The sequence below is a fragment of the Mycteria americana genome, chromosome 9, assembly GCF_035582795.1.
Source record: "Mycteria americana isolate JAX WOST 10 ecotype Jacksonville Zoo and Gardens chromosome 9, USCA_MyAme_1.0, whole genome shotgun sequence".
Classification (NCBI taxonomy): domain Eukaryota; kingdom Metazoa; phylum Chordata; class Aves; order Ciconiiformes; family Ciconiidae; genus Mycteria; species Mycteria americana.
Window position 1 is genome coordinate 20,756,352 of NC_134373.1, and position 14,707 is coordinate 20,771,058.

At 37.0% G+C, this 14,707-nt stretch overlaps 1 protein-coding gene across 3 annotated transcripts; it reads right to left on the reverse strand.

Moving 5' to 3' along the window:
• Nucleotides 1-1,222: 1,222 nt before the first annotated feature.
• On the reverse strand, nt 1,223-14,704 carry PDK1 (pyruvate dehydrogenase kinase 1). 3 transcript variants are annotated; one of them, XM_075511656.1, is made up of 12 exons: nt 14,573-14,702; nt 12,538-12,593; nt 11,124-11,265; nt 9,558-9,629; nt 8,732-8,916; nt 8,347-8,436; nt 7,971-8,048; nt 5,859-5,935; nt 5,057-5,155; nt 3,986-4,096; nt 2,705-2,818; nt 1,223-2,574 (listed from the first exon to the last, which is right to left on the reverse strand). In XM_075511656.1, exons 3-12 carry the CDS (start codon nt 11,231-11,233, stop codon nt 2,434-2,436), a joined length of 1,077 nt encoding a protein of 358 aa, XP_075367771.1. In that variant the 5' UTR covers nt 11,234-11,265; nt 12,538-12,593; nt 14,573-14,702; the 3' UTR covers nt 1,223-2,433. The 3 variants fall into 3 exon arrangements, with proteins under 3 accessions (XP_075367771.1, XP_075367770.1, XP_075367768.1); XM_075511655.1 differs by lacking the exon at nt 12,538-12,593 and having other exon boundaries at nt 2,705-2,773; nt 14,573-14,704; XM_075511653.1 differs by lacking the exon at nt 12,538-12,593 and having other exon boundaries at nt 14,573-14,704.
• Between the last annotated feature and the right edge of the window lie 3 nt (nt 14,705-14,707).

Genomic DNA, 14,707 nt, shown 5'->3' on the forward strand with positions numbered 1-14,707 from the left:
AACCAGTGTCCTAGCAATGACTTCAGTACAGTAATGAAAATATTCAACACAAAAATTATCTTCTGAACTTCTATTTAAATCAAAAGTAATCAAAGATCAAACTTGTAAGTAGGGTTACACATTGTAAACCAAAATATTACTGCATTTGTGTTTTCACCACAATCATTCAGGGTGGTGGGTGAGGAGATAGATAGATACAAATATAATTACATGGCAAGTTGTTCTAATAATCAGAACTCAATCAGTAGCTAGCTGAGAGCATGAAAGAGGTTTTATTCCAATAATACCATATCAAATACTTTAATAGACTTTCTAGAAAACAAACTGTGTTAGCTTTTCTTCGGAAACATCTCTTGTAATTCTCAGATTACTAAAATCAGTTCAATTAAGTTAGTTAAACATTTAAAACAGTGTAAAAGCTAGAATGTTCAGCTTCAGAGTTGAGTTTTTAAAATCCCTTGCTGTAACTTTCAGCTTTAGTTTAGCAAATGCAATAGGTACAAGCATTCCCTCCAACATTTGTACAGGTCCCATTTTACAGTATGTGGAATTTCTCACATATATCCTCTTGCAGGGTTGAAGAAGAGAACAGCTATAGATTCTCCTTACTTATAGCCAAGCAGATTGAAAAGTATGCCAGTCATACCTCACATGCTTGTAAAGAAGAAAAATAGGGACCTCTCAAAGTGCCCACAAGCTTGAGTGGAGCAGGTAACTGTACTGTTCTGGTGGCAATTAAGCTAGAATAATACTCCCTCAGAGTGTCAGTTTAACTATGTATATAGCCCATTCTGTAAATCACTCCTGTTAAAGTGACCTATATTAGCTTGACCAGGGTATAAATAATTTTAGTTTTGCAGAACTAGGCTAGGGAGGTAGCAGCTGATAATCTTTTATCTGGCTCAGCTGCAACTAGAATAGCGTGATTTCAATTTCTAACATACCAGCTATTCCCTTCACTTGTGGTATCTCACCTTCTGCTCTGTGCAGAGCTAGTAAACTAGCAAAATTTAGGCTTATTCTTTCTGAGGGGGATTATGCATTAAGAACATGTCTGCTGCAGAACAAAAATCACAGAATTACATGTAATGAATTAACTGAGAAAAGGATTAGTTCTCAGTGTCTTTAACTGCATCACTCCTAAAAGGTTCAGGAATGACAGGGATCGAGGTGCAACATAGACGTGTATGACTTGAACAAAGCTGGCACAATAGGCATCAAAAGAAGTTGAATCCTTTATTAAAAGAAGGACTTTGCACCTGAAATGTAATACTCATTCCCCTCTCTATCTTCCCCAGTATGTTTTGACAGTTTGCCTTTGACTGATAAACACATTCTGCTTACCTTATTTATGTTATAGTGTGACTTCGAGTTACTACATAAACGAGGCCAGAAGCACATCACAAAATACAAAGGTATTTTCAAAAACTGTTAATTCCATTTTTTCTTAAATACTCCTGAGAAGGTAGTTTCTATTGTCAAAGTAACAGAGATGCCCTATTAAGGGCAAATTTAAAAAATCTGTTTATTAAAATAGTTTCTATTTACAGCTGTAACCTGACATACCCAAGTCTGAGATCTTACTAGGGCTAGAACATTGATACTGTGTTTTGCTATTACCTACAGAAATATAAACAAATGCAAGACAGGGTATCTTTACTGTACACAAGCCAAAACTATTTGCTAATTCACAATGATGACGGCAAGATAAGTTTTTCACATGTATTAAATATTCACATTACAACCAAAGAAATACAACTGATACCACATACCTGAGATACATTATTCCGGTGGTAGCAGCTAGAACTGATTTTTTTTTTTTATCCCTGTGTGTGATTTCTACAGCTGCAAAAAACCTTCATGTAGGCAAGGTGTGTAGACAACCTATCTAACTTTGCAAAATTAGGCTTCAGCATGCTTAAGATAAAAGAATAGAAAATGACATACAGGTGGAACAGTACAGCAATGAACTCCTCAATATTTCTTACACAAGTTTTTCATTAATCTGTAATATTGTATAATGGAAAAATGCTCTAGTGAGCTTTTTCAACAGTTCTTCTATTAAAACAATTTTGTAATTTATATGAATTAATACAGTTCCCACCAGATGTGATACAGATTGTATTGGTCCCTATAAAACCCGAAATTACTGCTCCCTTGACTTAGGTACTGAAAGTAGTCATAAATAGAAAGTGGAACAAATTAAGTGTGACCTTCTCACTTAAAATTTAAAAGTATGTACAGGTTTGGGGTTTTTCTTGGGTTTTGGGTTTTTTTTTTAATTCCAGAAAAGAGTAATTACATTAAACCTTCTGTTACTCCACTTAAAATTACCTTCACACATCAAATGTGGCTCAGCATCTTGGTGTAAATCAGGTCTTTTAAATTCCCTTTACAGACATACCTACTTCTTATGAACTGTTGAGGAAAAAGCTATATACTGCGAAAAGTGGTCATGTCCTTTGGCTCACTGCTTGGCACGCACCAATCATCTGCTTCATGGTTTGCTTTATAATGTTTCCAGGCTGCTTTGTTATATACAGGGAGTCTTTCAATTGATTCTGTTGATAAGGCCTGTTAAGTAGAAAAAGACTGTAGCTGACAATTCTTTTAAATCACAGTTATAGTAACAGAACAAGGAGTTCCATTAGCAGTTAGATGAGAGTTGCCGATAAATTTAAAATGGTAAAGTGTTACATCATACCTTTATGTAAATAACTGCATCTGTGCCATAGCCTTCTAAGGAATACAGTTTCAGGTCTCCTTGGAAGTACTGCGCATACAGACGTGATATGGGTAAGCCATAACCAAACCCAGCCTGATCCAGGAGAAAAAGTGTATTTTCATTAATTGCATCAATCAGTGGTGTTTTCTGTTTTAACTTAATAGGTAAACTAAGCATGGTGTTTGACAGTAAGAGAAGGAGTTCAAATGTTAACTATTATGCCCCCCAGAACTATTATACACCCCAGAAACGGAAGAATGCATGGATGATTGTGATTATAAGAAAACTGTTTTATTCCTTTGTCAGACAAAGCTGCTAGATAACACTTCTTGTATTATGGTAGCTTTTTCAAGGAGAGATGATACCATTAGAGAAAACTGTACTGAGCCTTTCTTATGCCTCATGGAGCTGCTAATCTTAAGAACACTGAGTACTTAAGTCAGATAAATTTCATCATCAGTATATATAAAAAAGGTCCAAGAAGCAATGTCTATGAATTTGTAGCTTATACTAAAATTCCATCAAGCCCTGTCTGCAGTAGTGGGACATGGCCCTGAAGGGTTAAGTATAATTTTTTTTTTTAATCTACTAAATTTTGGAGGTAGTCTCTCAATGAACATACACAACACTTCTCTGTAAAGATCTAGTGTTTAATGAGTTGTGCAGTCACCTAGATACAGAACGCTATATACATTTAAAAAACATTTTGAATGATGCAATGTGAGAGAATAAACTGAGGAAAGCTGTTCAGAGCTTCTTACTGAGAGCTAAGGCTTTATTTCTTTTGCATCTATTAAGTTGAGACTAAAGTAGATTCTTCATATGCCCTGTCACATCTGTGTACCTTCATCCTTGCTGGGGGATGGTACAACTGACTATACTGTGCAGATGAAACTACGGACCTGATCTGAAATCATTGCTATAATTATTTTTCCTTTCATTCAGTGGCCACAACAAGAATTCAGAGTCCTATCCTTACTGCAGGACATGGAGCATAGCTAAGTGTTCTGCTTGAGGTAGCTGATCTTTATATTTGGTAGAGAAAAACAGAATCTTGAACGAGTTTAGATAATTTTTAGTATTTTAGGATTTCATGCAATTTTCCAGTTATTTTCAGAAAAATATTTAAATTAAGCTATAACATTCAAATGGTGATAGTCATTGTATCTATAAAATCACTACTTCATAGCTTTGGCTAAATGGTTTCTTTTGTGACAATTAAACATATCCAAGATGACAAGGTATAAAAGATTTGCATACCAAAGGTGTAGCTCGTGATGTCTCAACACGTGGACGTGGTGCTGTTGAATACATGTAGTTGAATAGTCTGTCAATTTTCCTCATAGGAACACCTCCACCACGATCACTCATCTGGAACAAGGAGGAACATGTAGCATTATGTCCCTGAATACACTTATACAAAAGACAGCTTCTCTCAAACAATGATCCAAAGAAAGTTCAGGTAAAACATAATATAAAGCTGTCCCTATTAAATTATGGGTTTTCTTAAATTCTCATCTCTCAGCTACAGCAATGACCAGAGAGAGATGACTCCTTCCCTTTCATCCCTTATCCAAACCATTTAAATAAAATACTATCATAAGAAACATTCATAATCTCTTGGAAGCAAGAAAATTCTGCTTAAATTGTGCATTGCTTTTATCTTGTTCATAACTCAATTTTGTCTGAAGTCAGTATCTATACCTTTTAGCAAATACCAGGTTCTGTGTATTTTTATCTTTATTCCTCAGGAATACTGCCAGTTAAATACAATCTATTAAAACCTATTACTGAAGGAGTAAGTCAGAAGAGTTGTTTTACTACCATTTAGTTCGACCTATGAAAAAGCCAGTGCTTGCAGTTGGTCTTTGAAATCCAACATGGATGTTGTACAGAAAAAGAAGAAATTATTCAGCAAACTGTGCCTCAGGGAGGTTTGACTTGCATGGAATATACAATGTTTATTTCCCTTTTTTCAGTTGTTTCACACCTGTATAGCTCTGTCATTGTCACCTACAAAATGCTGATATTACAATTGTATAAAGATGCTACTTCATTTTTAGTCATGGTTGCTTATAAGCTAAGCAAGATGTGAGCGTGACAAAAGCACAGAATTATATTGCAGAGCCTGCCATGTGACTATGCAACCTCTTCATGAATTTCCTGCTGATGCAGTGAAATTGCATAATGGTCTTGTTACTTACATATTACATCATTGCATACAATCTATTGTTGGAACCAGACCACCAGCTAAAGTTAGTAATACAGTGCGTATGACAGGGAAAACAAACTAATCAAAATAACTTTCAAAAGAATCAAAAAAGTAGGTACCTTCACAGTTAAATCCTCATTTCCCAACGTGACGTGTACGTGAATTGGAGGATAAATGCATTGATCAGCATTATGTTCCATGGTGGCTCTCATTGCGTTCTGCAATTTTCAAGTACAACTTAAATCCTGTTCTTACCACTTTGTATATTATCTTAAAACATGGATTTAGGAAAGTTATTTTTATCACTTATTTCAGAATCAGGACAAATGTATATGGTTTTAGAATAGGTTTTTTTAATATTTCTGGTTTATTCAGTATCGGTATTTGTATAGTTTATCAGAATACACAGACTTCAAATATTTAATTTTTCTAGAACAAACATGCAAATATTTTAATGTACAGTTTTATTTGTAGAATTCTTTATAATGCATAGTACATGCAATATGACACAAAGATCAAGAAAAGTCTGGGACTGAACTACTTGAGGAAAGTGCTATAGGACCTGTTACACACTATACCAGATTTGAAGATGTCCCAAAAATTGTGTACCTTATTCTTACTTGCTTTATTAATTAATGTTTTTGTACATTTTAAGATTTTTTGACAAAGCTGTCTACTCAGAAGGTGTCAGATGTATTCAGTGGCTAGGCAAAGGAGATGCATCTTCCAAAGCTGTTTATTTTCTATGCAGTTACTGTTTGTCTAAATAGTACAATTTAGGTATCTTCCTGCAGTCAAATAGTGAGAGGTTTGCACTTGCAAAAACACGCTGCTATCTAGAATTGGTTCAAAAAGGCAAACAAATACAATCTCACTAAACAAAGATGTATAAAAGAATTGTGTAATGGTAAGTGCACAGACCTTGAAAAGTTCGAAAACCATGTGATAGAGATGTGATGGCACATACACCACTTGCATGGGCTGTCCTGGTGATTTAGCTGGAGAAAAGAAAGTCTAAATAATTAAATAGCAAACTAGCTATCTTTTATTCATTCCCGCAGTAATTCAAAAGGGATATTTGTATTGTTGAGAGAATTTACAAGAGAAGGAGAACTTGAACAGAAATCTTTTGAAAAGTTGTATGTTAATCAACAGTCATACTCAAGATTTTCAAATGTGCTTGCTGCTTTAGAAATTAATCTTAAAACCCACTATGGCATCACTGATAGGGCATATAATAGTTGCTTTCTAATATCTCTGAGGAAGTTATCATGAAGATAGAGTCAGGCTCTTTAGGTGATGGGAGAACACAAAACAGTGAGTGTAAGATGAAAGGTTCCAACTGGATATAGAGAAAAACTTTTTCCCCATGACAGTTAAGCATTGAAACAGGTTGCCCAGAGATGTTACGTGGTCATCATCCTTGAGGGATTTGCAAGACCAAACTGGATAAAGCCCTGAGCAACCTGGTCTGACCTCATAGCTGTCCCTCCTTTGGTCAGACTAGAAACCTCCTGAGGTCCCTCCCAACCTGAATTATCCTATATGGTCCTATAATGCACCAAATAGTAACTACGGCACAGCCTATTCTTGGATTCATTTAGAAATTAGCTGATTTCTAATAAGAAACCTGAACAAAAATTATATAGACAATCTGTCTATAAAACTGGTATAGTTTTCAAACTTTTTTTAAAGAATCAATTCTAGAAAATATATCATTGGAACATGTTCGTTATATCAAAAATTAAGGAAACATTGCTCAGAAAATTCTACTGGCTCTTAAGGTTCTTTCAGTTCAACAAATTAATAATTTCTCACCAGACTGTGTTAGTGACCAGTGCTTTATAAACATAAATGTTGAAGACTAGCGATGACAAAAGATCTAGAACAAATTGTATACCCAGCAAAAATATAAGGGGGAGAGGACGGGGGGACAACCACACTTGGAAATATGTCAGGTTTCTGTCCTCAAGTCAACAGCTTCCCTCCATGCCTCCACCCCCAGATCCCATGTCTAAGGTTTGGTCTCCACTCTCAGCTGTGGACAAGGAATGTGCATTTGGCCTTGGCCAGGTTTAACTCACCTTCACAATTCATTGAGCAAAAGGTCACTCCTTTTATAAAAACTGAACTATTTGTTCTGGAGCACATGCACCATTAAATGAGCCCTCAGTACAGAGAATTAGCTAGTGTGACTGACAGTTTCCTACAAATGTTTTTAGTATCATGCTCCAAAGATAGAGCGAGTTAAACCCTTTAACCTAGATAAAGAAAATGACAGGTTTTGTACAGTAGGAAGAAAAGATCTGGAATGTGTAGTCAAGGCCACACTTTATTTGCCTGTAGCTTCATAGGCCAAGTTACTGTGGTTGCACTTTGGCTTTCGCAATTACTTGTAGAAGCAATTTTGATTGCTTGTTTTTGTAGGTCTGTCCGAACTTGGCATTTAGTATCATGAAAAGTACTCTAGTGAGTAGTGTCAGAAAGGCTCTTTAGCATTCAGCAGGACTATGAGGACAATAGCTGACCTCTGAGTTCATAGCAACACAGGTGTAAACTGTTTTTTCAAGTCACAGCCAACGGGTTCAGATAATTTTTAACATGACTTGAGTGTACTATATCTAATTACAACTAGAAGAACATGCTAGCTGAATAAGCAAAAGAAATTAGAATGGAATGTTTAGTAGAAATGTTAAAAGTGTCACAAGAAATGCAGAGAGGGCGAGATGCAATAGATAGTGTAGGGTGAAGACAGACAAGAAACCTTAGGGAGGGAAGGAGGCTGCTAAAATCTGTTAGATCAACAGCTGTAGTGTCAAAAACTTTTCTACCGATTTCAGTTTTCTAATCAAAGGGAGGAATAGGAAAAGCCGTCTGCCAGATTAAAAAACAAAAACCCCAAACTATGTATGACAGTAGATATAGAGAACACATTAACTATATGAGAAGTGCAAGGACAACATCTCACTACCAGCTACTTTAGAAAAAGCCATCGCTATGTTCAGGAGAGTGCCTTGTCCCATATTCACTTACCATTCAACTCTTCAAGGATGAGTTCTGGAGAGCTCATGTAATATAAATCACAAAGTCTCTTCGCACTTTCATAGCCATCTATAATAAAAACACAGAAAGTTACATTTCCCCCTCCACTTTTTTTTTTCCTTCTTTACAGTTTGCCAAAAAGGAAAACAAAAATTGAAAACACTGTGCACTGTCAGGGAGATTTTTATTTTCTCACAAAAACTGGGTTCATAGGGAAAAGTGACAAAACTGTATTACACTTTAAATGAAACTTCTCCTCCAGGTAAGACAGAACTAAACAGTATATGAATATCAAGACGTGTATTGGCTCTCAGTATAGACGTTCATGTAAGTTTTCAGGATTCTTGTTCTTATCTGCTGAATTTACCTCTAATAACTTCAACAACATTGCAGCTAGGATCAATGCTTCCAATGTGTTTTGGATGAGCTGGATTAATTTTCCCACCAAACAGTAAAGCTGCCAAAAAAGAAAATATTATTTAATACCCAATATAAGTTTAAAATTTTAGTTTGTCTTCAGTTTTGCTAAATAGAAATTTATAGGCAATCTATAATTCCAATCTTCACCATACTTGAAAGCCTACTATTAGTAAATATTTTAAGAATTGTATTAAGTATGAGTTTATAAATAGCAAGGCCAATAGTGTACTCCTAAGAAACATTTAAGTACATATTAAGCACTTCAAAATGAAAGGAAAATATACTGACACAGTACAGGTATCATTTCCCCTCCTTTCAACAATGGCACTTACAGTGTTGATTAAGGAGCATTCTAATTGAAATGCGACTCATGTAGAAACGGTCTAAAAAATACTGCACATTCTGTGAGGTCACTGGATCGATGCCAAAGCTTTCCTTGTACTCTATTACTCCTTGAGCCATCGTGGGAATTACATCATTGTGTCGATTCCGGATTTTTATCACAGTATCTGTAAAACTAAAATTAATACATTGTTAGTATTTCACTTTGAAGTGAATTTCATACTCTGGCAAACAAAGTACCTGCCTACAAAAATGAAGACCATTAAGTACAGAAATATCACAGGTCTGCCTACAGCAATAAGAAGACAGGTCAGTCTTTACAGCGTATTTCGAGTGACTAGCATTGAAACAATCAGTAATCAATCATTACTGATTATTTATAACATTATTATCTATTTATTACCTTGATTACTGCCAAGAAAGAGAGAAAACTGTGCCAACCATTTTCACGCAGATCTTCCCATGCCTGTCAAATGCAGTTATGGTCAGCCAATGATGACCAAACCTACTCTACAGGTGAAAAGTTCCCTACATCAGTTCCAACATTACAAGTAAGGAATCGGTAAACGTTTGGTCAAGTTTTAACATATTCATAGCTTCTTCAGTGTAACAAAAAAAAAGGCCTGACCAGAATGATATGGCATGAGTGCTTTGTTTCATGTTTTAATGTAGCCTCCTTTTAGGGACAGGGGGTGATGTTACTGCAGTTCTTAGAGTAACATCAGAAGATTGGAGATGGCTGAAATTTTTCTTAAGCTATCGCTTTCTTGCCAGTCCTTCTACATAATATTAACATATGTGACAGCAAATCCTTACCTATGAATAGCCCCTGAATCTTCTGAGCTTTTGTCCTTAAAGTCAAGGATCTCCTGAAGACTCTGGACATACCTTTAAATGAAAGAAATATGACAAAAACCAATTCTAGTATGCCTCCCCAGATCCCTTTGGTTAGCAATTTATGGTCTTCCAAGGTTGCTTGTTTCCAAATGATTGTCTTTGATATATCCCATTGACCTATCCCCTGTGAATTTTGTTAGATCCTTCAATCTGTTCATTATGTTTTCTTCCAAAATTTCCAGAGCAATGAATTCCACAATTTAATTAGAATGCATAAAAGATCTTCCTTGTGTTTTAAACCCAGTAGGTGATCACTTATTTGCAGCGCCAGTGAGTTCCTGTTATTAGAAAATCTTCCCAGCTTGTTCATGATTTAAGTATTTCTGCCATCTCTTTCCTTAGATGTGTATTTTCCAAGCTGAAGAATTCTATTTGGTTTCTCCTCACGTAGAAATTGTTCCAGCCCTCTGATTATCCCTCTCGGTCTTTTCTGTTCAGGATGGAGTGACTAAAACTGCATGCAATTCAGAGGAATAATGGGCTAACACAGCGGTACAATTATATTCCTCCCCATTTGTTACTTAGTTCCTAACACTATTTGCCTTCTTGCCCATCAACTGACATATTCAGAAAAATATCCCCAGTAGCATCAAAATTTCTTTTTCCATTGTAAGCAAGCAAGTGCACAGGGAGAGGAGGTTCCTCTCTGTGCTCTACTTTGCATTTGTCTGAGTGGAATTAATTTCCCATTTGATCAATGTCATTTAGTATCATGAGAATTTAAGCATTCATGTTTCATTAAGAGCCTTCATCTTCATTGATCGCTCTTTTTATATTCAGTCATCTAATCAATCCCACTTATTCACTGGCAGATTTTCTGTTCTTTTAACTTTAAAAGCCTTTCCAGATAGCCATGTGCCTTTAGCAGTTGCCAAGCAATCTCTTTGTTTTTATTTAATCTTACAAAAGTTTATGCTTATGTGTACGTTCCTTACTTGAAAGCAAATTTTACTTTTCAAAGGATGTCTTTTTTTTTTTTTTTTAATAGCCTCATATTCTTTCTGTTGTTTTACATATTTTGGCTTTGGGAGCTTCCTATTGCTCTTTCTTTTGTATTTCCTACACCTTTACTCTCAGTCTGCAATAACCGGTCTTTTAAATGGTTTCTACTATCTTTTGCAAGCATTTTGTGCATTAGCCTGCTTCTGTTGGTTTCTTCAACTAGCTCATTCATTTTAGGTAAGTCCCCTATTAAACATTGTTCTGGGGGATTTTGTTTTTCCTGAATTCTCACACATGACTCTCTGCAATACTTAATGATTTTTAATTCCCTTGTGGGTTCTTTAATTGCTCCTAAAGGTGTTTTTCCACGTCTGTAAATTTAGTTTCTGATTTATGTCACATTGGGATATTTACACAGTCTAAATAAGTGATGTTCATGTAACGAGCACATGAAATGTTCTTTCTATAGAAGAGAATGAGTTCCTCCAACTTGTGTATATGCAGAAGGTCATCCTTAAAGATATGAAATGGTGCTGTTCTTACCAGCTCTGCACCAGCTGAACTGAAGGTGTTCTCAGGAGGTTGTCTGGAAGCAGGCTTATTTCCTTCATTATGTTTGCCAATCTCACAGGCAACTCTTGTCGCAGAAACATAAATGAAGTCTTTTCACAAGCATTTTCAGATCCTAAGACCAAAATAAATATTTGACAACATCAGAATCAAGTCAGTACTTATGGTAGAGAACTACACAAACTCTTAATTTCTTGCATAAGAGGTCTGCGGTTTGGTTTTAAAGTTGACTCGCCAGTCTGGTAAGCCAATGTTTCTTTCATGGCAGGAGCACATTTATATTTCAAAATGTAAACTCATATTGAAACCTACCAGCCCTGTTGTGGTAATGAGAATCTTCAATATATAAAGAGTTAACTAGTGCCATAGTTGCAGACCCATACTATTCAACTTTAAATATCGCATCTATCCATGTAAATTGTTCATTTTATTTGCAGCAAACCTTGACTGTAACTAGCAGTGATCAAACAGTACGTCATTCTGATCACATTAGAGAGGCAAATGAAACTAGCACAGGAAACTATTTATGGGTAGGATGCTTGAGAAAGTATCAGGGTCCCATACGCCCTGCTTCATCACTGATCTTACTGAATTATCATAACTCATACTGGAACACTTTCAGAAAATAAATTCTGTAATATTTATCTCATTTTCAGCTAGATCTGTTGTAGTTTAAATTCACTGTCTTACAGGAACAGAAGACAGATGAATGAATTCACATGAATACTGAGAGAGAAATGAAAGTAGGGCAGCTGTGCTTAGTCATTACAATAGTAGTTCTCCCATACATTTACTTTTTAGATTTTTTACATTTTTAAAAGCTGGAAGCTAAATTACTGCACCTGTTGATAACTGACCTGTCCTTTTATAAAGACAGGTCTCATCTGTGTGGGTGGCAATTAAATGTGGTTATTAAGATACTAAACTTACTCCCACAATGCGTTTTACTAGGTAAGAAAGGAGGGTGTGGAATGGGAGACAGGCTAAGAAATGCTGTACTTTATTCTCAGCCAGACTTCCTTCTAGACTTCAAGAGTGTCAAGTAAACAGCATCTGAACTTACTAACCTGTTCATCTGCTGCAGTGACGTACATACCTCAGGCTTGGTGTTTCACAACAGGTAACTCCTAAAAATTAACTCTGGTGTTCTGCTCAGTTCACTCCTTCCATTTGGCAAGGGGGACTTGGGGAAGAAGATTAAAGGAAGGGACATGGAAAAAGAGGAAGCTGGGAGTGTCTTAAACGGAAAAATCTTCACCAAATTGGAGTAGTTTAGTTTAACGCATCCAGACTCAGATACGTCATGAACTACACTGATGAGAGAATGTCAGTTAACTTAATAAAAAAGTGAATAGCTTACAAGAAATTCCTCCCCAGTGACACTTACCAGTATTATGCGTTGTCTACATATGACCTCTGCCCAGAAACCTTTCATTCTTCTCCCTAGTCAGATTGCATTTCAGGCATGACTGTTACTGGCCTTTCCCTTTTCTCAGGTAAAATTCCATGAACAAGTCAGATTGAAGGTATTACAATGTAAAGATAATCTTCAAATGCCTCATATACTCAGCAAATGGCATTCCACAAATTAGTTTTGTATCTGGAGACCGTATCTTTGCAATCCTGGGTCAAATATGGAAGACAGCTTAGGGTAAGCAAGACTTCAGTGAATGGGCAAATGACTTTGTTTCCCTGTGCAGCTATGATCTATCTAGGCAAAGAATGGCTAGGATTCCTACAGAAAATACTGTCCACTTATAACCCAAGATATGGCTGATGTATATGATCCAGACCTAAATTTGTTTATGGACTATTTCATTTGCTAGATCGAAACCTGGAGGAACTAGAAGCAGACTTTTTTTAAGTTAACATTACCAGATTTTATGATTTCCTCTTTGACTGCTCTCATTCTAGCAAAAGGAGCCAAAAAAATTCCCAATGAAAACATCATCAGATTGTAATGGCTACAGAATGTCTTAAAGACAAATACCATCTCAGTGTTGCACTCTTACTCTTCTTTTTGCCTTTGTTATTAGTTTTTACTGGTTTTAAATCCTTAAGCAAAAGAGAAAAAAAATTTTTTTAAGTTTTCAAAATTATCTTTACTTTATGTTCAGGTACTAACAGCAAAAAAGTAGCCTAACTTTTGAGATGAGGAAATACTGGGCCTTGAAAATAAACACTGATTTTAGTGTAAGCATTATTTTAATCAGTATTTTAGTGGTAAAATAATACAGTTCAAAGCAAACTGAACTGCAAGATTCTTTCCTTAAAAGTATGGTGGCAAGAGAATGTATGATGGGGTTCCTGTACAAATCTGGAGTTATAAATATTGGATACATTTTATTGCAATGTATGAAACGTTGAATGTGATGGATGAAGTGACAGTGGGTACTTAAGAGAAACATTTCTTTGTAAGTCTTCCTACTTATACAAAGTCTGGGGTTCTAGGATTAGTTCTGTTATGTTTTACTTACAAAAATGTAAAAAGCAATACAACTATCAGCTAGTTAAGTGTTTATATACAACATTTATGTAAACATTTATGCACATGAGAGTGCCTTGGGTACAGAAACAGAATGTATTATAATATGGCTCCATCCCCAGGCTTTGAAAAGGTTTCTCATTGTGACTTACAAGACCATTCTCTGTGTAGCCTTTGCTTTGAAGCAGAACAGAACAACTCCTGTGATCCCTTTTATTTCCAAGCAGTCAAACCTGGGAGCACTACCAATAGTTGTAGTGCAGAGTGTAAGACTGAGTATCCTGTTACCAATTTACTCATTTTCAAGGCTAGATTCCCAGTCCTCCAGGATGCGTCCGTGGTGTTTGCGTCCTGCTCCTTCTCTCACACATCTTCTAAAACAACAACATTTGGGTAAGGTGGTTTCGTAGGGCACAGACATGTGACCGAGGAGAAGCGATGATTGTTTCAGCTTCTCGGCGCCAGCTGGGGTTAAACGTTTCTTGTGTTTGGTATACCTTAGAAGGTTGCATGCTGCTAGCTTGCGAAGGGCTTAACAAGTCTCACCTGAGTCACTGCTCTAACAGTACCACTTATCAAAACTGTCCCCACCCTCTCCCCAGCACTGCAGGTTCTGCAGAAAAAAGCCAAACTACTTTTGTGATGCCAAAAACTGGAGCGTTCAGCTGAATTTCAACCTTGCCACAGTTCCAGTCTCCGGGGAAGGAGCCAACTGGGCTCCCGCCTCCCGGAAGGAAGCAGACCCTTCTTCTGCCAAAAAGGACAGTATTAAGAAGTCATAAGCAACAGCAGGGGAACGCGGCAGCGCTAACACGGGGGAGGGGGGAGCTCGTGGCCGCGCCGGAGCCGCCCTGCTCCGCTCCCCACCGGCACCTGCGGGCAAACGCGGCGGAGAGGCGGGGGCGGCGGGCCGGAGGGCAGCCCGGCGGGGACTCACCGAAGTCCAGGAACTGCTTCATGGAGAGCGGTGAGGGGGAGAAGCGCGAGTAGAAGTCCACCTGCTGCGGGATGCTGCCCGCAGAGGAGCCGCGCAGCAGGGCGCGCAGCAGCCTCATGGCGCCGTCTCGTCCCC

Bases quoted from the DNA above. Each gene is read 5' to 3' on its own strand.
- PDK1 (XM_075511653.1), bottom strand. From the start codon at position 14,690: ATGAGGCTGCTGCGCGCCCTGCTGCGCGGCTCCTCTGCGGGCAGCATC. The intron at 8,049-8,346 runs GTAAATTCAGCA...TTTTTATTATAG, and splicing joins TGTTGTTGAAGTTATTAGAG to ATGGCTATGAAAGTGCGAAG. The intron at 2,575-2,704 runs GTATGATGTAAC...TCTACTTAACAG, and splicing joins ATGCAGTTATTTACATAAAG to GCCTTATCAACAGAATCAAT.